The following is a 22,864-nucleotide window of genomic DNA, read 5'->3' as shown; positions in this document are numbered from 1 at the left end:
GTTCCCCATTGGCGGAACCCCTACGAGACTATGGCTCTGAAGTCCACACACTGAACCCCAAGCGGGCCACAGCCCCACCTGCAGCACCCCAGGCTACGCAACACACCTTTCGCCCCGGCGCATCCTCTTGGGTACCTCAGCCTGCAACCCGCTGGGTCTCCAGAGCCCCGACCCGCGTCAGACCCTCTCCCCCCCCCCCGAGGATCTTGGCAGGCCTCGAACAAGCAGGGATCCTCCCAGCCCCTGCCAATGCCCCCCCCTGACCGACCCCCCACCCCCCCCCCCCGCCCGGCTCACCGCTGCCTCTCCCCGGACGGAGACCGGGCGCTTCCTCGCCAGAGCCAGGTCAGCTTTCCTCGGCAGAGGCGGCGGGGGGCGGGGGACTCGCCTTCTCCCTTGGCCCCGCCCCTCACCCCGGCTCTCTCCGCTGATTGGTTCGCGGCAGACAGCCCCCTCGTCCTCCCATTTCGCGTTGGTCGCCGCCAGCAGCACCAGCTGGGAAGGGGGCGGCGGCGTGGGGCGGAGCTCCTCCACGTCGGCCGCTGATAGGCTGGAGCGAAGGGGCAATAGCGGGGGGGGGTGACCTACCCGATTGGCAGCCGCGGCGGCCCGTGAGCCTCGACCACAGCGGAGAGCGGGGCTGGAGATTGGTCGGCAGCAGAGGGGCTCTTTCCGCGGCCCTTGCCGAGGAGCCTTAGCAACGGGCCGTCGCCCGAATCCGCGCCTGGTTTGCCCACGCACGCGCGGCGCGTGACGGTCAGGTGGGCCTCGCGCGCCTCCCGCCAGTTCCCTCAGGGGCGAAAAAGAGGGCGGGAGGGGCAGTGACGCACAATGACGTCATCGAGGAGGAGCAGCAGCAGGCGGATTGTTATTGCTCTTTTATAGGCGCCTGAACAGCTGAAAACACGGGGGGTGGGGGGGTGGGCTATACCTGGGCAGTTCTCTTTCCACAAGGGCCGGCATTGATGCCGAAATCCAGCATCGCCTGAGATCTGCGAGTGCGGCTTTCTCCCGGTTGAAGTGCAGAGTGTTTGAGGGACATTCGCAGGAAAACAAAAATGCTTGATTACAAAGCTATTGTACAACCTTACTATACGCTTGCGAAACATGGACCACTTATACACTAAATGCCATCTCCAACTCCTCGAAAGATTCCATCAAAGGTGTCCCCAAATTTTTTTTACACATCACCTGGGAAGACAGGAGAACTAATGCCAGTGTACTGGAAGAAGCAAAGATCACCAGTGTCGAAGCAATGATTCTTCAACATCAACTTCGTTGGACTGGTCATGTTGTGCGGATGCCTGATGATCGTCTTTCAAAGCAACTACTCTATTCCGAACTTAAAAATGAAAAGCATAATGTTGGTGGTCAACAAAAGCAGTTTAAAGACTCTCTCAAGGCAAATCTTAAAAAATGTAGTATAAACGCCGACAACTGGGAAACACTGGCCTGCAAGCATTCCAGTTAGAGAACAGCCTTTACCCAAGGTGTCATAGGCTTTGAAGACACTTGAACTGAGGACGAAAGGCAGAAACGTGCTAAGAGGAAGTTACACTTGGCAAACCCTCACCATGATAAACTCACACCTGGAAACCTATGTCCCCACTGTGGAAGGATGTGTGGATCCAAAATTGGCCTCCACAGTCACTTACCGACTCACTGCTAAAACCCTGTTTCGGAAGACGATCTTACTTGGCTATGAGTGATCACCAAAGAAGATAGATGCAGACTTGGAACAAGAGCCTCCATTAGAGGACTGTGGACTGCTATGCCCCCTCCAACACAGGTTGTCTGGGATGGATGGAAATAAACCTGTTTGGTTGGTAGAAGGCTCCGCTGACTCCATTGACCAAAGTGAGGCTAGTTTGGATAGATGACTTGTGACTAATTTGTTCGAATTATGGGTTCTCCAGCCTCTGGCACTGGAATTATAGACCTGGGACTGGAATGGGACCGCTTGGAGTGAAATGAAGACCCCTGCGTATAGAATGACAGGCCTGGGACTGGAATGTTTGGTCTTTGGGACTGGAATGACAGACTAGGGATTCCACACATGGAATTCCAGTCTCAGGGGTCATCATTATTTACATGTTTGTCAGGATGAAAGAACTCCCATATAAGAATTTGCCGCTGTCTGGAGAGCACATGCCAGCAGAATCTGAAGAGAGGGGCAGGGGCGTTCCTAGCCCCTTGGCTGCCCGGGGCGGGAAGCCAAGGGGCACCCCTGGGGGGCGGGGCATCGCGGCGCGTGCGTGCGTCATGACGCACACGCGCGGCGACGGCCCGGCATACCCGGGGGCGGGGCATCGCTGCGTGTGCGTCATGACGCGCGCGCGCAGCGACGCCCCCGCCCCTAGGGTATGCGGGGCGGGGGCTTGGGGGCATCGGCGGGCTGCAAAGAGCCCAGAAGCCGCTGCCGTAGCGCAAAGGGGTGCCAGGCTGCGGCTTCGAGGCTCTTTGCAGCCCACCGAGGCTCCGGAAGCAGCGGCCCGGCATCCCCGGGGGCGGGGCATCGCTGCGTGTGCGTCATGACGCACGCACACGCGGCGACGCCCCGCCCCCGGGGATGCCGGGCCGCCACTTCGGGAGCCTCGTCCGTGCAGCGCTGCTGCTCCCGGGGTGACGGAGGGAGCGGCGGCGCGTGGGATGGGCCGCCGCTTGTCACCCCACGCGCCGCCGCTCCCTCCGTCACCCCGGGAGCAGCAGCACCGCACACACCCGCCTAGGGGCGGCACGAGGGGCGGCCCGCCCCCACCCTACGACGCCCCTGGAGAGGGGTGAAGGAGAGAATGGACTGCAAGTTGCCAGAGAAACAAGCGGGCAGGATCTAGGTGAGGGATCAAGTGATAGAGTGAGGGAGCCTGCACAGAGTGACAGCTTGTCAGGGAATTGGAGCCCATCAGTTACAGACTTCGTCAGAGGGGAGGCTTACAAGATAGAGACGGGGAGAAGCAGTGAAGGAAAAAGACGTACTTTCATTGCTTCTTTCTTAGTAAGAGAAAGGGAAACCAAAGTCTAGTTGAGTCATCGTAGGCTGTAATAGAGGCTGCTCGGGAGCAAGCTGCCAGACTTTCTGTTTGTTCTTTGCAATAAATCTTCCTTTTTAATTAGCCAGACTCATGGGTTTTAAGTGCTGCTGACAATGTTAGAAGTGTGAACCCACCACATTTGGTAGATCCTGATTCAGCTGTTTGGGAAATAGTTCACATTTGTCTGAAGCACTTCAGAGGTTGCTTGATTCAACTCAGGGTCCAAATCTAGTTCTAAAAAAAATGAAGCTTCTTCCCGCCCTTCTCATTCACTATTATGAGGACTAAAAATGGATATAACATTTTCCCTCTATTGACAGAAGTGATTGGAATTTGCAGGTGAATAGATTGCCACTTTTTAAATTTCTTGATAGAAATTGATGAAATTTGCAAACATAGTAGACCCTTCTGAGGAGATCAAGCCTGTCCTGTCAGCTTGTGGAAGGATAGCTACATGGGCAGCCTTTATAGTTTTAAGGTGAGCTAAAAACGAACCACTTAATCTCCTTCAGTGTTTTATGAACAAAAAATCTGATAATTGTACACATGAGAGGCACCCCTAGTTAAACAAACAAACAAGCCTGGCCAAACGGCAAACGAATATGTGCAAGGCACCTTTAAAGCTAACATTTTTTTTGTTTGGTAGGGGACAGCTAAAAAATGATATGATTCACTCCCAGTGGTTTCTCAGGCAATAATTTTATTATGCAAATAACATACATTGCAGAGGTGCCCCCTAGGAAAGTAGCCTGCAGAATTTCAGAGGCCCAATCTTGCAACATCCCTGTTGTTGCCTAATTACAGTCATGAGATTGCAAGTATCTCAAGGACCACAGACAATGGTCAGGATGGGTGAAGTTAGAATCAAATAGGAAGCTATACAGTTGGTAGGAATGCTTCAAAATATAAATGCCAGTCCCTTTATCATAACCTTTTGAGAGGGTGCAAGTTTGACAGGCCAAGACAGATCATTGTACAACCTGGATGCCTTCAGCACTGCTAGCTACACAGTGCGATCATACTTCACATCTCTGTTGCAGTGGTGCTAAATTGATAATGTCAGGTGCCTGCACAAAAGCCTGTGGGAACCTACCCTCAAACCAGACTGCTGCTAAAAAAAGCGCAGAGACAACAACCGTCATAAATCATCTAGAAAATATAAGTGCTGCAGTGTTTCCTGAAAGCCAACAAATAAGGAAACAAATTTGGGACATAAGTAAAGGGTGATCCAGTTGCTTATGCCTAGGAAAGGTGCCTAGGAAAAGAGCAACACAAAGGTTTGACATGTACCTGTGGCTGTATTAGCCCAGCTGAAAAACGAACTGTTCCATGACAGACTGTCCCTGATTAAATGCTGTTCCACATTTTCACTGTCTCGATGATTAAGAATGGGCCTATAACCTGGCAGCTGAAGGGTGATTTGGGGCTTTAAAAAAGGGTGTAGGCCTAATGTTCTCTAGCTTCTGCTAGTCCAGTGGTATTTTTTGTTCTCCCCATCCCACCAAAGAGAGCTTTGGAAATAAATTGTGCCGGTGTGTAAAGCAGAAGTTTGGAAACATCTGTTCTTAGTGTGAAAAGAGGATCCTTGCAATTTTTACTTTGGTGGTCTACAACTCCCATTCCATCCTGTGCCTTAAGCACAGTGTTTTAGCTGGACCTGAGAACACACCTTTTGGCTAAGGTTTCCATCATTATCTTTCTAACCAGTGACATATTTGCTCATTTGTTAAATGTGGTGGGTTTTTCTATGTGAGCGACATGCTCTTGGTGACTGTGGTTAATGCTTAATGACATCACCAGGGCTGCTCCAGGTCTCCATTTTGGGCCGTGAAATCTCACTTGGCTGCTCTATTAGAGAGCCTTAGCCTGTAAGCCAAATCTTCTTCTCAAGAGGCTATTATTATTATTATTATTATTATTGTGTTGTTGTTCAGTCGTTCAGTCGTGTCCGACTCTTCGTGACCCCATGGACCAGAGCACGCCAGGCACGCCTATCCTTCACTGCCTCTCGCAGTTTATTATTATTATTATTATTATTTTATTTTATTTATTTATTTATACCCTGCCCATCTGGCTGTGTTTCCCCAGCCACTCTGGGCGGCTTTTAGCAAAATATTAAAATACAATAATTCATCAAATATTAAAAGCTTCCCTAAACAGGGCTGCCTTCAGATGTCTTTTAAAAGTCAGATAGTTGTTTATTTATTTATTTATTTATTTCATGCCCCTCACCAGCCTTGCTCTGCACCCTCCTCAATAGTTTTTCCCTAGTTTCCTTGAACTGGGATGATGCTTCTTGCTTAACTGGACTGAGAGATTAGCGGGGGGGGGGGTGTGATCATGGAACCCAAGAAAGTGAAATCTTTCACTGCCTCCATTTCTTCCCCTTCTATTTGCCAGGAGGTGATGGGACCAGTGGCCATGATCTTAGTTTTTTTGATGTTGAGCTTCAGACCATATTTTGCGCTCTCTTCTTTCACCCTCATTAAAAGGTTCTTTAATTCTTCTTCACTTTCTGCCATCAAGGTAGTATCATCAGCATATCTGAGGTTGTTGATATTTTTTCCGGCAATCTTAATTCCGGTTGGGGATTCATCCAGTCCAGCCTTTCGCATGATGAATTCTGCATATAAGTTAAATAAGCAGGGAGACAATATACAGCCTTGTCGTACTCCTTTCCCAATTTTGAACCAATCAGTTGTTCCATATCCAGTTCTAACTGTAGCTTCTTGTCCCACATAGAGATTTCTCAGGAGACAAATGAGGTGATCCGGCACTCCCATTTCTTTAAGAACTTGCCATAGTTTGCTGCGGTCGACACAGTCAAATGCTTTTGCATAGTCAATGAAGCAGAAGTAGACGTTTTTCTGGAACTCTCTGGCTTTCTCCATAATCCAGCACATGTTTGCAATTTGGTCTCTGGTTCCGCTGCCCCTTCGAAATCCAGCTTGCACTTCTGGGAGTTCTCGGTCCACATACTGCTTAAGCCTGCCTTGTAGAATTTTAAGCATAACCTTGCTAGCGTGTGAAATGAGTGCAATTGTGCGGTAGTTGGAGCATTCTTTGGCACTGCCCTTCTTTGGGATTGGGATGTAGACTGATCTTCTCCAATCCTCTGGCCACTGCTGAGTTTTCCAAACTTGCTGGCATATTGAGTGTAGCACCTTAACAGCATCCTCTTTTAAAATTTTAAATAATTCAGCTGGAATGTCATCACTTCCACTGGCCTTGTTGTTAGCAAGGCTTTCTAAGGCCCATTTGACTTCACTCTCCAGGATGTCTGGCTCAAGGTCAGCAACCCCATTACCTGGGGTGTATGAGACCTCCATATCTTTCTGGTATAATTCCTTGCCACCTCTTCTTGGTGTCCTCTTGCCACCTCTTCTTGATGTCTTCTGCTTCTGTTAGGTCCTTTCCACTTTTGTCCTTAATTGTGGTAATCTTTGTACGAAATCTTCCTTTCATATCTCCAATTTTCTTGAACAAATCTCTGGTTTTTCCCATTCTGTTATTTTCCTCTATTTCTTTGCATTGCTCGTTTAGAAAGGCCCTCTTGTCTCTCCTTGCTATTCTTTGGAAATCTGCATTCAATTTCCTGTATCTTTCATGATCTCCCTCGCATTTTGCTTGTCTTCTCTCCCCCGCTATTTGTAAGGCCTCATTGGACAGCCACTTTGCTTTCTTGCATTTCTTTTTCATTGGGATGGTTTTCGTTGCTGTCTCCTGTATAATGTTACGAGCCTCTATCCACAGTTCTTCAGGTACTCTATCCACCAAATCTAAATCCTTATACCTGTTCTTCACTTCAACTGTGTATTCATAAGGAATTTGATTTAGATTGTATCTTACTGGCCCAGTGGTTTTTCCTACTTTCTTCAGTTTAAGCTGGAATTTTGCTATAAGAAGCTGATGATCTGAGCCACAGTCAGCTCCAGGTCTTGTTTTTGCTGAGTGTATAGAGCTTCTCCATCTTTGGCTGCAGAGAATATAATCAATCTGATTTCCATGTTGCCCATCTGGTGATGTCCATGTGTAGAGTCATCTCTTGTGTTGTTGGAAAAGAGTGTTTGTGATGACCAGCTTGTTCTCTTGGCAGAACTCTATTAGCCTTTGCCCTGCTTCATTTTGAACTCCAAGGCCAAACTTGCCAGTTGTTCCTTTTATCTCTTGACTCCCTACTTTAGCATTCCAATCTCCTATAATGAGAAGAACATCCTTCTTTGGTGTCATTTCTATAAGGTGTTGTAAGTCTTCATAGAATTGGTCAATTTCAGTTTCTTCAGCACTGGTAGTTGGTGCATAAACTTGGATTACTGTGATGTTAAAAGGTCTGCCTTGGATTCGTATCGAGTTCATTCTATCATTTTTGAAATTGCATCCCAGTACAGCTTTCGCCACTCTTTTGTTGACTATGAGGGCCACTCCATTTCTTTTACGGGATTCCTGCCCACAGTATGATAGTCATCCGAACTGAATTCGCCCATTCCTGTCCATTTTAGTTCACTGATGCCTAGGATGTCAATGTTTATTCTTGCCATCTCATTTTTTACCACATCCAGCTTACCAAGGTTCATGGTTCTTACATTCCAGGTTCCTATGCAATACTTTTCTTTACAGCATTGGACTTTCCTTTCGCTTCTCTAGTAAAATGTGCCAAATTAAATATCGGAATCCCCTTTGCAGTTGACCGCTATTTTATCCAGTTCTTTCCTCCTGATCTTCTTGGCTGCCACCGCACAGAGTGCTACTTTATAAGTTACAAAGTCGTCATCAGTATTGCTCAGCAGCCATTTCACCCTTTCCACCCTATTCAAGTGAGTTCCATTCGGAAACAGAGGTTTTATGAATTGGTCTCTTGGGTCTATATATAACGGGCACTGCAATAAATAGTGGCCCAGGTCCTCCACACAGGGTTGCCCACATGGACAAAGTCTCTCTTCATAATGTACTTTGCTGCAGCGTCCACCCACTGGAATTGTAATTCCGTGAAAGCGATTCTAAGCACGGCAAGTGGGAGCTTTGACAGGTAACTGGCCCAGGTATGCTCCGTTTTAATGAGTGGGAACCATGGCGAACTCTTGGTAGAAGCCATCATAGATTACCTTCTGCATCGGACCTAAATGAAGGGGGGAGATGGAAAATGACCACAACAAATGTGGTCTCCCCCTTCCCTGCTCATAATTCAGTTTAAATGTATTCATGACCTGTCCTTTGAACTTCACCATGGATCTCATCACCCAATCCCCAAATTTAAAATGCTGCCTTGGGTCTGCTAATAACAAACACAAACAGGTCAGTTATTACCTCTCAATGCTCTTTTTAAACTGTACAGTCAAACAAAAATTGTGGCTCCTTTGCCTATATCCCTTTCATGGCATATTTATGCAGTTACTAATAATACATTAATACAAAATCAGAGGTGATGATTATTCCCATGAGCAGCTCAATCTTTTGCGGGGGATGAGAGATGTCTGGGGCTTGGCTTCGGTCTGTGCAGTGGAGAGAGAAGGAAATGCACTCTGCACACGCTCCAAGAGTCCTTCCCAAGTCCACTACTCCAGGGTTAGATTGGCAGATGGATCCTGCACGGAGAGCACCGTTTCCAAGGAAGCCCACATGCTTGAGATTACTTAAGGCCAGTGCTTTTTCCCCCTAAAAAAACAACAAACGTTTAGGGGTACTCTCATTTTCCTACTAATATGGAAATACTGCCCCTCAATGATGCCAAACTGAGATTCAAAAATGTTTAGGGGTATGCGCCCCCCCCCCGAAAAAAAGCACTGCTTAAGGCCCAAAGAAAATGGTCTGGCAGCATGTACGATCGGATGCCTGGTTTTGGTTTCCTTGTGGCAGAAATCCTCCTCGGGGTGACGCCGATTCCGGGGGAATTAGGCACAGAAATGGCTCCGCGCCCTTCGCACGAAGGCACCACGCACCTGAAGCACACAACCCCCCTTGGGAACTGTAGTTTCCCTTTCCCGGCAGCACCCAGCCAGTCCGCGGGGTTCTCCGTGCGTGTGCAAGTGCTGCTTCCCAGGGATGGGACCGAGTCCCGCCTGACGTTCCGTCGCAGCAAGCGCAGCCGCTCGCGCCCCGGGAGAGCCGGCAGCCCCGGCGGGACACGGACGCAGGCCGAGGTGACTTCCGCGGGGCTCCGTCCGCACGGCTGCCGCGCCCCCCGGCTCCCGGCGGCGGCGACCTCCTCCCGCCCGCCCGCCCGGGTCTGCGCGTCTCTCCTGGGCGCCGCCGGCGCGCACGCGCCCTGCCTCTCTCCGGCTCGGCCGTTCCGCGGACCAGGCTCCCCTCCCCGCGCGGCTCCGCCCCCTCCGGCTGTTCCGCTGCGCGGCGCCCCGCCCTCCGCCGAGCTCCGGACCCAAGATGGCCGCCGTGTCAGTTTGGGTCTTCGCCGCCGTCCGGCCTCAGGCTCCTGGGCTCCGCCTCGCGTAGGCCCCGGTAAGCAGCGGCGGCCGCGGCGCCTCTCCCGCTCGCGGAGGGCGAGGGCGGGCGGAGGGGGGGCTACGAGCCGGAAAGTGGCGGCGGCGGCGGCGGAGGAGGAGGAGGCGGCGAAGGCAGCGGCGGCGAGAGGAGAAGCAGGCGGAGGCGGAGGCGGGGGAGAAGCCGAGGGAGCGAGAGGCTGAGCGCGGGCGGGCGGGCGGGCTCCTCGCGTCAGGCCCGCGGCCTGCTCCGGCCCGGACCAGACTCGCCTGCGCCAGGCCCAGCCGCGGCCTCGCCTGCCTGCCCGCCTGCCTCCCTCGGCGCCCGCCCGCCCGCCGGCGGCAGGTGCAGGCCAAGTCGGCCTCCGCGGCGCCAGAGCGAGCGAGCGAACAGGCGGGCGGGCCTAGCCCTGCGAGGCCGCCGCGGGGCCGGAGCGCCGCTACTTGGCATCCGGGCCGCCTCGGGCGAGGCCTCCTCGGCTTGGGCCGCGCTTCGCCGTCGGAGACCCAGCCGCGGGCGAGGCGGATGGGCCCGCTTCCTCCTGCGTGCCTTGGGCCTGAAAGTGCGAGAGGAGAGAAGCGGCCGAAGGACGGAGACGGACCCAACTTGTGCTGCTGCTGCTGCTGCTGCTGATTCTCCTCCTGCTTCTCCTTACATAACGCCTTTCCTCGCTCGCTCTGGCGGCGAGTTGTTTATTGTTGCTTTTTTGAAACACACGCACGTCGAACGACTTTTGCTTTTTCCGACTTCGTCTGTGGAAGATGCGCGGCGCTTCCTTAGGCTTCGCGGCCACCCCAGATCTTGCGGTGTTCAGATCTGAGCGCCCCTTGCAAACTTAAAAACAAAAAAGGGACTCCAAAGAGGGCAAAAACTTTATTCCGTAAAGTTAGGATAGGCGGCATTCTGGCTTATTTTTGGGCTCAAGGCGTGCAGTGCATTGTGCCCTAGTTCTTCTGTACATCCCTTGTAAGTTAAGGGAGTTTGAAAGTTTGTTCTCTTACATCTTGGAGCCTGAGGTGGGATACATGTGATTGCCAGTCAGGCGCTGACCAGACCCCAACCCTGCTCAGCTTGAGCAGGTGGTAGGATCCTATACCTTCAGAAAGTAGTGTAGCTGCAGCCTTCATGTAGGTGTTGGGTTGGCTCAGCTGCTGTGAAAGGTTGGGCTAGATGGGCTTCTGCAGCTTTCTTGTTAGGCAGTTGCCTTTGCCCCTCCCAACTTACCTTCTTTTTTCTTTTCCCCCCAAATGACGGTGACTTGTCCGACCAGCTTGTTTTCTTGTAGTAATCTTGCAAGTCTTTTTCCGGGGTGAGGAGATGGAATGAGCTGGCTTTTCTATGAGATTTTCTTCCCTACTTTTGGAGGATTTTGCCTCAGTTGTTTTGGTGGCTAGTGCCTTCTAAATGGTGTTTTGCTTCAAGTCCAGACTTGTTGAAGAATTTGCCCAATACATTGCCATTTTAAATGCCAAATCTTTAATTGCTTTCAGATTTTTTTTAAGACCATATATTCTTGGACACATTTTCCTTTTTTAACACAGCTGTGTTGACACTGTTGTGCTGAGGGGCTAGCAAAACTTTACAGTTTGGAGCTGCTTGTTAAAAAGTCAAATAACTCTGTTTTCTCTTTTTTCTTTCTTTCAGGCTCGTCATTTTATTTACTTGTGTACCAGACTTGGAATGTAAAGAGCTGGATTGAGATGTGCTGAATTCGTCTCACCTGTATGATACACCTGCTGCTTTTTTTGGAGGGGGGGCATTGGAAAAATATGAATTGGTTCCTAACAGGATATATATATATATTAATGGAAAATAGGAAATTTTATGTTTGAAAAAGGAATTTGGGGCAAACAACGTGTATGCTATGGTTAACTGGTCCCTATCCTCCGATCATCTGTTTTCCCATTCTGTGAAACTCCTTCAGTATAGGGATAAGGGATAACGACTCTATGGATATACAGAAGTCTTCATCATGGTAAAACTTGCTAACCCGCTGTACACGGAGTGGATTTTGGAGGCAATTAAAAAGGTCAAGAAGCAAAAACAGCGCCCTTCAGAAGAGAGGATATGCAATGCTGTGTCTTCGTCCCATGGTTTGGACCGAAAAACGGTTCTGGAGCAATTGGAACTGAGTGTTAAAGATGGGACCATATTAAAGGTTTCCAATAAGGGACTTAATTCCTATAAGGATCCTGATAACCCTGGGCGAATAGCACTTCCCAAACCACGAAACCATGGAAAGTTGGATGGTAAACCAAACGTGGACTGGAATAAACTGATTAAACGGGCAGTTGAGGGCTTGGCAGAGTCCAGTGGCTCATCCTTGAAGAACATTGAACGCTTTTTGAAAGGGCAGAAGGATGTGTCAGCTCTATTTGCAAGCAGTGCCCCTTCCACCTTTCACCAGCAACTGCGATTGGCTGTCAAGCGGGCAATTGGCCATGGGCGACTCCTTAAAGATGGACCTCTGTACCAACTCAATACTAAAGCAGCCGCAAATGCAGATGGGAAAGAGAGCTGTGAATCTCTTTCTTGTCTTCCTCCAGTATCTCTCCTTCCGCATGAAAAAGATAAGGTAAGAACCACTTGCTAACCAGCTCTTGGGTGCTGAATGGCAGATTCAGTGCTCCACATTACTTTTACAAAAGTAACTTGTAAATGTGTTGGTTTGTTAGCTAACAGTGTGAGCTGAGGACTCTCAGCTCAGCTCTGAACTCCCAAGTGGCTTTAGGCAAGGTCTTATCCCTCATCTTTCAATTTGCAATATTTGCATTTTTGGCAGGGTAAGTTACACTGAGCTCTGTGTGTAGGGCCAGTGAATGAAGATAGTGAGGATGCAGCAAACCATAGTTTAAACCCCCTCCTCCTCCTCCATGAGTTGCTTTCCCCACCCTTGACGTGCCCCCTTTTGCCCTGTACACTGGTGTTACTTTCCCCAGCAGGGCTTTTCTTCAGCCGGTGTAAGTCCATGAGCCGGGTAGTTTGGATTTGATAGCCCACTTTATCACTACCTTAAGGAGTCTCAAAGCGGCTAACAATCTCCTTTCCCTTCCTCCCCCACAACAAACACTCTGTGAGGTGAGTGAGGCTGAGAGACTTCAGAGAAGTGTGACTAGCCCAGGGTCACCCAGCAGCTGCATGTGGAGGAGCGGGGAATCGAACCTGGTTCACCAGGTTACGAGTCCATTGCTCCTAACCACTACACTCAAGGCCAGCTAAGTTGGGGTGGAGTTGATATGCTTCATCTTAACTTCTCCCAGATAGTGCACATGAGGTTTAGAATCATAAACCTCATAACTTCAGTGTACATACTTTCCCAAATACACAGTATTGAATTTATCGTTAAGACCTTCCATGTCCTCTCAAGTTTTGTCCTCACTGGGAAAGAGTGAGGGAAGCTGCTTTTAAGCAACTTTGGAAATGGAATGGGTGTGTATTTTAAATGGGAAGGAGCGGTTTGTATGTTAAAGAATGAGTAGCTGTTGATGTAATGAATGTGATAATCATAGAGACCTCTTATTAGTTACATTAAAATCAACGCTTGTCCTGATACAAGTTTGGGAAAGCCATAAGATAACTTACATTTGCAAATGAAAAGTAAAGTGTAGCACCAGTAACTTTTAAACGATGTCCTGTCAATCTTAATTTCATTGACTGTTTCAAATAGTCTGCCATCCTCATTTGGTCTTGGTCAGCCATAGACAAACTCAGCCCTCCAGATGTTTTGAGACTACAACTCCCATCATCCCTGGCTAACAGGACCAGTGGTCAGGGATGATAGGAGTTGTAGTCCCAAAACATCTGGAGGGCCGAGTTTGCCAATGCCTGGTCTTGGTAGATATAAATTTGAAATCTATGGTTGTGATGTGAATACGTTACTAAGGTAGCAACGGTGACCATTGTCTAACTCAGTTGATACACAGAGTAAACACTGTTAGTCAATAATGCTACAAACTTGTCATCTTGGAAATCTTAAATATTTGGATATAGGAAAAACATATTACATGATCCAGAACAAGTCTATAAAGTTTGGCATAGTAGCTGTTCTCCCTATTGATCTCATTTGTAGTAGTTTGGGTTGCTTTTGACATGAGAGTATTCTTCCTGACTGTTCTTACAGGGGTAATGGGTTGTCCACTCTCATGAATGCACCCATTCCTTTCGGAAACAATAATACTCTACCTTTCTTCCAAAGAGTAAAGGTGGTGTAGAAGGGGATTACCATAAATAGTTTTACATCAATAATAATGTCTGGTAGCTGAGGCTGAGAAATAATGAGTGATCCAAGGTCTACCTAGTATGATTCAAGGTTGAGCAGCATTTTGAATCCACTGTTCCTTTTCTGTTGTCCATTTCCATTTCCTATGGCAACTAATGCAAAGATTAATGGTTAAGAAACATTTAATTTCTTAAAGGTGCATGTGAGAATTTCATCAGGCATTCTCTTCTAGCAATCTCTTTTTGGTTGAAGTCCTGTTTACACACATCCCTTCTGGTGTTAGAAACTCAGATATATAGGCTAGGTGCCAAATGGCACCTTAAATCTAGGTCGTGGTTGCCACAATGGAATGTCTGTTCGCCAGGGGGGTTGGACTATGTGACCCTGGGGTTCCCTTCCAACGCTATGATTCTGTGATCTCAACTGCATTGCTTGACTTTAGCTTGCTTGTACAATTCACTTGTCCTAGTATTCAAAAAAGAAAAAAGCACACGCAGGGGAAATGGAAATGGTATTAACTATGAACTAAGGCAGATGTTTTTAAACTGGTCGCCAACCTGGCGCCTAGAAATCTCCATGTCGCAATTGGACCCACACCAGTAGCAAAACGCTCCTGGTGTCTGGTTAGTTTTGAACGCTGGTCCCTTCTATTAAAGGATCTGATACAATGATGCCCCTGTTGCCCTTTTAATTTTATTGGTGTATCATTTGTGAGGCTCATAACTGCTAGTAGTGCATATTTGGCACATTTCCCCTATGAAATAAGCACATACTGTGGAGTGATGCAGGAATGTGCATATGTGTTGATAGGGACCAGTGAGAACAATAGTAACATTTCAAAAAGAGTTGATTCTCTGTTTGTAACTACAGTGATACCTTGGATCCCGAACGCCCTGGAACTCGGATGTTTTGGCTCCCAAACGCCACAAACCCGGAAGTGATTGTTCCAGTTTGCAAACATTTTTTTTGGAACCTGAACGTCCGATGGGGCTTCTGCAGCTTCTAATGCTTCTTTCAGCCAACCAGAAGTTGCAGTTTGGTTTTCGAACGTTTTGGAAGTCAAATGGACTTCCGGAACGGATTCTGTTTGACTTCCAAGGTACAACTGTACTAAGATTGCAAGGCTCCCTCTGGGTGCAGAGGGAGTCCCTTGGAGTCCACCCCGCCCACCCCCACCCCCGAAATATCTGGAATACAGCTGCTGGATATTCCATGGAGAGAAATGAGAGGGCCACTGCTTGATGGGAAACCCTGACTATTGCTGCAAGTTTAGCATAGCAGTGTTGTGGCTAATGTAGGGGAGGTAGCTGGAGTAGGTATGCTGAACTTCTAAGGTAGTCATCTCAAGCCATTTTACTAGAAATAAAAAATTCCGTTGAATTCTGTTCTGAAATAATTCTGAGTAGAAATGCTTTGGAGGGGGCTGTTGAGAGCATAGTGTTTACCTAGAATAGATCACATATCTTGTTTGGGGTTAGGTTTTGAACATGGGAACAGATTCACACGCAAAAACGTTCTTTTGAGCATTTGGCAAAGCTTTCCAACTGACTATGTCTAAATTCCTGCTAAGTTTCAAATCTGCATGCTAACCCTTTATTGATTTTTTTTCCTCAACAAGGTGGTTCCATAGATTTAAGTAAACTATATTTCATGTTGTCTGGTTTTTAACTTCCACTTCAACAGTGAAATACTTTTTTGTACATTCTTGCCAGCTTTATTTCTAAATTCTCACTATGCTGTTGTAGGTGCACCATGTCAGTGCTTAAAAGGATTGCCTGATATAAAGGGATAAAAACATTTGACAATCCAGCATATGTTAGTGCAAAGGTGTTGCTTTGAGAGACACAAACATTCCCTCCAAAATAAGATAATCTAAAAGTCGAAGTCACCAAGATAGAGTGGGACAGACAGTTCAGTCACACTGGTTTTTGCTTAACTCTATCCTGAGCCCTGCAATTCACTGGCTGATTTCGGGCAAATAACATCCTTATGGCGACTTATTGGTAAATTGTAAAGTATATCATACCTCCCACCCCCAAGTTGTATAAATTGTTTTCCTAGTCTTTTCAATATCAAGACCCAATTATTTAACCCTGGCTTCACAAATGTTGTAGCAATGGTCTCCCAGTGATGTAATGCTATTCCCCATACTCTTAAGCATTTCAGAGAACATGTTGTCTGTAGTGGTTCTTGAATGTTTTAGGATTTATTTGAATAACAACCTTGTTCATTCATATGGTGTCTTAACTTCTTCTGACATTTTAAGCACTTGTTCACACTGTAGCCTTGAAGGCTGAAACCACTCTTGTCTTTTTAATCTAACTACTGGGTTAAAATGCCTAGTTAAAGGAAAATGGCTTTTTAAATACTTTGTACAGTACTTTATGAAAATAAATGGCAGAGGAACCAATTTTGCATAATTGCAAGTAAAACTCTATGAACAGCAGTATGTACTGCAAGTTTTAGGTGTGGCTGAATTAGGGTGTTGGTTGTGTAGAAAAGAACTTGGAAGTTATTTGTGTGAAACTTCTTGTGTCTGTGTTGGGTGATGTAATTACCAGCTCAGAGTTTTTCTAGTTCCACAGAATCCCACCTGACATTCCTTTAAGGCTATTTGGATATAGTTGAATTATTTTAATCATGATAAACCTTGATAGCTGTTGGATACCTTTGGATATGGCAATACCTGAAGTTATGGTATATTGTGACAACTTTGAATGATTAATAGCTCTCATACAAGGAAAGTATTATTTTATTTAAAACCATGACTGTTGATTCATGGATTCTTTGGAGGAAATTATTTTGTAGATGCTTATGCTTTAGAGAGATCCCTCAAGTTCTGCTCCTGTTTATCATAGTGAGGCAGGGGTGTCAAACTCAAATTCATCGGGGGCCGCATCAGCAGTTTGGTCACCCTCAAAGGGCCGGTTGTATCTGTAGGACTATGTGTCCACTCTTTATTATCATAAATTATTGTCACTGCATTCAATTATTACTGTTTTTTGTAATAATGTAAGTAATAACTAGCACTGAAAGCAGAAACATAGTCAGAATAATGGCAAGTAGATATTCAAATGTACAATTATTGTACAATTTATTGAAAAATGATTTTATTGAAAAAAAGCTTGCGAAGAAGAGGCGCCACAATCCGTTTCGCGCAAGGCAGGAATCGGATCCAGTTTCTCCCTTTCCTCCCCCCCCCTTTTGTTTTTTTTAAAAAAGAAGTGCTCCATGAAAGCTTGCATTTCTTTGAAATAAAAACGAGCATGTCGGGGGAGCAGTGTATAAATAACAACAATAAAAGAAACGAAACCCCGAAAGCTTGGCCTCCGAAACAGGCGCGAAGATGAGGGCGCGTCATGTCAATTGGGGGGGGAGAGAAGAAGGAAAAAAAACCCAGGAAGAAGAGGAAGAAGCGGCTGCGTCAGCAGAGTCTCCCGCGACATGAGCTGCCCGCCCACCGCTCCTCCCAGCCGCGTCTCGGGGCTTCCTTCCTCTCGCCCGCCGAGAGCAGGCCCAGGCTGGGGCAGACCCCTCGGCGCCACCAGGCAGACCTCACGCCGCCCCAAAATGGCTGCTTCCCCCTCAGCCGCCGCCGCATCCAGCCACGGAGAAGGCCCCCATGCCCCTCACGGGTTGCCGCCGCCTTTCTCCCCACCCACAGGTGACCCTCTCTCCCCCACCGGCGCCGCCATTTTACTCACCGACCGAGCTCGCCGCCTCCTCCTCCGCCAGGCCTTCAACGCCAGGCCCCGTCACCTGCTCCGCCCCCTCCTCCCAGCGCCGCTCTCGCTCCCCCCCACATCCCCGCTGCCGGCCTCTCGAAGGCTGTGCCTCTCGCGAGAGCTCCGCCAAGCCGCCCTCAGCCAATCGCCTCCGAAAGGTCGCGCGGATCATAGAGATGAGGAAGAAAGGGGGTCGGCACTTGGGGGAAAGAGGAAGAGATGGTCTATAGAGAAGGGGAGTCCTAGAACGGCCTAAAAATCGCTACCGGCTGAAGCTGTTAAAAAAAAAAAAGCGAGAATAAAAGGTGAAGGCTGGTGGCGGGCGGCGGCTACACGGGCCACATGATGAGGTCTGGCGGGCCGGATTAGGCCCGCGGGCCTTGTGTTTGACACCCGTGTAGTAAGGGATTTCCTTGGCACTGAAAAGTTAAATACAGACCATATTTAGACAAATTGCACAGGACTCCTTGATCACTAGGTGGCGCTCGAGTCGCAAAACTGACTGGCGACCAATTAATTTCGGATGCTGTTTATGTAGTATCCTAAGTGTTGCAGTCTGTTTTGAAACAGTGGCAAATTGTGCAGAGGTTTGGGCGTGTTGTGTTTTCTTATCAGTAGTTTGCTTTTTTGCTGTCTGAGATTTTAAGGGTTCAATTGTGCATCCATCCTATGCCTTTCAATTTCATTCTTTGTCCACCACTCTAGTAGTGTCTGTTGAATGCAAAAAGGTGAATGATATATCAAGCTAGCAGTGTTTCTAACATTCCCTGTCATAGAGCTGGTTGAACAAGTGGGACTTTATTTAGAGTTTGACTTTTGATCTCAACAGAAACTGCTGGGATCTGAATTTGTGATCCCTGCAAAACACATCCTGCACCACCACCTCCTCCTCCTCCTCCTCCTCCTCCTCCTTTTATTATTTATTATTTATACCCCGTCTATCTGGCTGGGTTTCTCTAGCCACCTCATTTGAGATGATGCTGTGACCACTCTCAGAGAAGAACCATGTGGCCAGATGTGTTTGGGCTCCTTCGTGGTCTACCCATAGCCATTTATCTCCTTTCAGTTGGAAACAATAGCACCCACTATCCATGGGAATCTGAAGTTTGGGGTGGGGGTGGGGAGGAACAACAAATATCAAGTACTGTATTTTCTCTCTCTGCTTTCAGTTGATTATAGGGGGTATTCTTGAGAGAACACTGTCTTGTCAGGGAGATCTGGATTTTTAAGGTTTTTTTAAAAATCTTTTTCTTTCTGGTTTTTTATTCAAGGTTGCATACACTTTTAAGGTCAAAATTTCTGAAGGGTAATGTGATCTGCCTGCAAAATTCAGATTTTTTAAATTTGATGTTAATGTGTTCTGCCTAGTTCTGACTTACTTTTGACAGATACCTTATTTTATACAAAACTCTTGATTTGTGAAAGTCTGATGACTAGGTGCAGATTGCATATATTGGTTATCTCTGTCCCCTATACCTGCAGTGCCAGAGGTAGAGTGAAACTCCAAATTCACTACTGCCGACTATGCAGCTGGTGGCTTGCTTTCCTTTTTCTTTTCTTTTTGCTGGGAGCCAGAGGAGATTCTGAAGGCAATGATGTTGGAGAGAAGTCTTCCGGCTTCACTTTGTGATAGAAAGTGAGGGGTGATGGAGGCAAACACACTATGTGCCAAGTGACAGAGAAAGTTCAGTGGCTAGCAAATAATTTGAAGGAGAACTGTCAATTCCAAAGCCCTTCCTAGCTTGTTGGGCCCAGGGGTGGTGGAGAGGCTGCCCATTTTCCTTTCTCCTGATTTTATTTTTTAATTTCTCCTCTACCCTTGCTATCAGTGAGAAAAAATCAGCAAACCAGCTCCAGGGCTGGTTTTCTTCTTCTTCTTAAATCCTTTTGGAGTGTGGGAACTTTGTGCCTTTGAATCTTGATCTTCCGTCATCCACTCTTGACATACTGTATTGACCTGGATATAAGCTGCACCCACAAATAAGCTGCACCTTTAAAATTCAAGGGCGGGGGAAGAAAAAAAGACAATATACAAACATAAGTCACTCCCTTAAAATTCCACAGGCACTCACACCTGTAAATGACAAATGTAGAAGAAACTACAGGTGAAACTCGAAAAATTAGAATATCGTGGAAAGGTTCATTTCTTTCAGTAATTCAACTTAAAAGGTGAAACTAATATATGAGATAGACTCGTGACATGCAAAGCGATATATGTTAAGCCTTTATTTGTTATAATTGTGATGATTATGGCGTACAGCTGATGAGAACCCCAAATTAACAATTTCAACGTTGGGGTTTTCATCAGCTGTATGCCATAATCATCACAATTATAACAAGCAAAGGCTTGACATATCTCGCTTTGCATGTCATGAGTCTATCTCATATATTAAACTCCAGTAGCTAACAAAAACAATTGCTTACATAAATGGACTTTTCCATGATACTCTAATTTTTTGAATTTCACCTGTAGAAAGGACTCCTTGTGCTGCTTGCCCCATGCTCCTGGCTGCACACTGGGCTGGCGGGAGGGGGGGGGAGCAGCACTGCATTGTTGGCGGCCTTTCCACTTCCTTGCTCTCTCTCTTCCCAGCCTTGGGGGGAGGACAGGGACTACATGTGGGGGGGGCGAGGCTTCCCTTTCTGCCTGCTCCCCAGGAAGCCTTTTAATGTGCTAAATGAACTGTGAAGAAGCTGGGGTGGGGCGAGGAAGATAGTAGCTTTGGAGAAACAGAACAGCTGTGTGGGAAACACCTTTTAAACTGGTGCATATTCTATAAAATATAATCTTTTAGAAATAGAAGAAAGAGGTGTGTGTAGAATTGTATGATCTTTTAAGTGCAAGGGATTTCAGTATGACCTATCAACATTTATAATTCAAACTACAAGTGGCCAGTATTACTTGCACTGTTGTTGTTTTTTTACTGGAAGTGAATAAAGTGTTTTTCTTAGGTAAATCCCATTTTTTTATGTCAGAAGAAATGACATGTTAGGGTTTGTATAAATGTATCAGGGTTTTCATGCTAAATCCTAGTTATTAATATAGGGTAGCTTTTTTTAAGTACAAACATTTCCCACAGACTTCCTCTCATCTACACTCATTGAGCTAAGACACTACAGCTGCTATAGTAATTTGCAGTTGGGACAAACCTTAAAAGATACCGAGGATATTGAAATGGACTTAAGTGCTCCTGTACCATTTACACAAGGAAGTGCTTTCCTTACAGTAATAAAAACATTAGAACTTTGAAAATAATCACATTATATGGGCATGAATGGACAGAGTGAGACAATATCCTTCACTGGCAGCTCCACCTATCACAGAAGCTGTGACTTTGCAAACTGAAAGAAAATAGTTCACCCCAGTGAGAGCCAGTGTGGTGTAGTGGTTAGAGTGCCTGTAGGACTAGAATGTAGGAGACCCGGGTTCAAATCCCCACTCAGCCATAAAGTTCACCGAGTGTTACTGCCTGAACTTAAGTCTCAGTGTGCTCTGTGTATGACCTGTTTTGCTATGGCTGGTTACAACCCTCCAAATACCACAAATTGCAAAAAGAACCAAATGAATTCTCTACGAAAAAAGAAATAGGAAGTGCTGCTGCATTGGGGGGGGGGGTGACTAGCCATTCTGTTTTTTGCTCTCATAACCCAGGTTTAAGGAGCCATGTGGCAAATAACTTTTCTAACACTGGTTTTCACATGTAACACTCAGGCAAACCATGACTAAGTGTGAATGTGCAGGTACTCACAGCACAAATCATGGTTGCTTCACTCCTTCCCTGCTGGTTTGTTGTTTAGTCGATTAGTTGTGTCCGACTCTTTGTGACCCCATGGACCAGAGCACGCCAGGCACTCCTGTCTGCCACTGCCTCCTGGAGTTTTGTCAAATTCATGTTGGTCTCTTCGTCTCCTCTCGTCCCCTTCTCCTTGTGCCCTCAATCTTTCCCAACATCAGGGTCTTTTCCAGGGAGTTTTCTCTTCTCATGAGGTGGCCAAAGTATTGGAGCCTCAGCTTCAGGATCTGTCCTTCCAGTGAGCACTCAGGGCTGGTTTCCTTCAGAATGGATAGGTTTGATCTTCTTGCAGTCCATGGGACTCTCAAGAGTCAACTCCAGCACCATAATTCAAAAGCATCAATTCTCTGGCGATTAGCCTTCTTTGTGGTCCAGCTCTCACTTCCATACATCACTACTGGGAAAACCATAGATTTAACTATACGGATCTTTGTCGACAAGGTAATGTCTCTGCTTTTTGAGATGCTGTCTAGGTTTATCATCACTTTTCTCCCAAGAAGCAGGTGTCTTATAATTTTGTGACTCACCATAAAATCTGTTACTGCTTCCATTTCTTCCCCTTCTGTTTGCCAGGAGGTGATGGGACCAGTGGCCATGATCTTAGTTTTTTTGATGTTGAGTTTCAGACAATATTTTGCGCTCTCCTCTTTCACCCTCATCAAGAGGTTCTTTAATTCCTCCTCACTTTCTGCCATCAACGTTGTGTCATCAGCATATCTGAGGTTGTTGATATTCCAGCAATCTTCATACTGGCTTGGGATTCATCCAGTCCAGCCTTTCACATGATGTATTCTGCATATAAGTTGAATAAGCAGGGAGATAATATACAAGGGTCATACTCCTTTCCCATTTTTGAACCAATCAGTTGTTCCATACCCAGTTCTAACAGTTGCTTCTTGTCTCATATGGAGATTTCTCAGGAGACAGGTAAGGTGGTCGGGCACTCCCATTTCTTTGGGGCTAAACCATGGTTAGGCTTAGTATTAACATTCAAAACTGGGCTGATGGTTTGTCTCACTCCAGACAAACCATGAACTGTAGCCAGGGTTTGTTCTTGACTTGTCACTTAAGCTTTGTCCACAGGAGACAACCAGGAGCTTGGGTTCCTGCATAACTAAGCCAAATCATGGCTTTGCTCTGGGTAGTGTGGCGGCAGCAGCAGGACTAGGGGGGGTAGGCATCTGATTTTAGGACAGAAGTGGCTGGAATAGTAACAGATTGTTTTGAATGAAATAAAAATAAGTAAAAGCAATGTAAATCACTGACATAAGCAAGTTTCCAACTTTCTTGGTTGGTGTATTTCCTGAATAAGCACACATATAAATTGGTCACTGTGATAAAGATGTGTTTGTAATGAAATAGAACTCTCAGGTAGTATAATCCAAAACCTTTAGTCATGCATCCTACATGCCTCCCTGCACTGCGTAATTTATATATCATAGAGCGGGGCAACTGTGAAATGAAGTATTTGTGTTTTATTATTTTTCCAGCTTTAAATTAAACTAAGCAAAACTAATTCCTTAGTTTTCAAGTGTCCGAAACTTTCAGAACCAGAGCTAGTAGTTCTGGCCCCTCGGTGTTTCTTCATGAGTTGGATATTAAATATCATGCTCTGCTATTGACAATTCATAATTTCATAAATATAATACAGGTGATACT

At 46.7% G+C, this 22,864-nt stretch overlaps 1 protein-coding gene across 1 annotated transcript in view; it reads left to right on the top strand.

Annotated features, from left to right (window-relative positions):
• Window positions 1–11,112: 11,112 nt before the first annotated feature.
• KAT6A (lysine acetyltransferase 6A) overlaps window positions 11,113–22,864 on the top strand; it is a 68,260-nt gene continuing 56,508 nt past the window's right edge. Inside the window, exon 1 of the mRNA XM_033158988.1 lies at window positions 11,113–12,042. Within this exon, the coding sequence (XP_033014879.1) occupies window positions 11,440–12,042 (603 nt within the window). The 5' untranslated portion in view covers window positions 11,113–11,439. The remainder of the gene's footprint in view (window positions 12,043–22,864) is intronic.

This window comes from Lacerta agilis, chromosome 8 (assembly GCF_009819535.1).
Source record: "Lacerta agilis isolate rLacAgi1 chromosome 8, rLacAgi1.pri, whole genome shotgun sequence".
Classification (NCBI taxonomy): domain Eukaryota; kingdom Metazoa; phylum Chordata; class Lepidosauria; order Squamata; family Lacertidae; genus Lacerta; species Lacerta agilis.
Note: the sequence above shows the minus strand (reverse complement) of the source record. Positions and strands in the feature narration are given on the sequence as shown.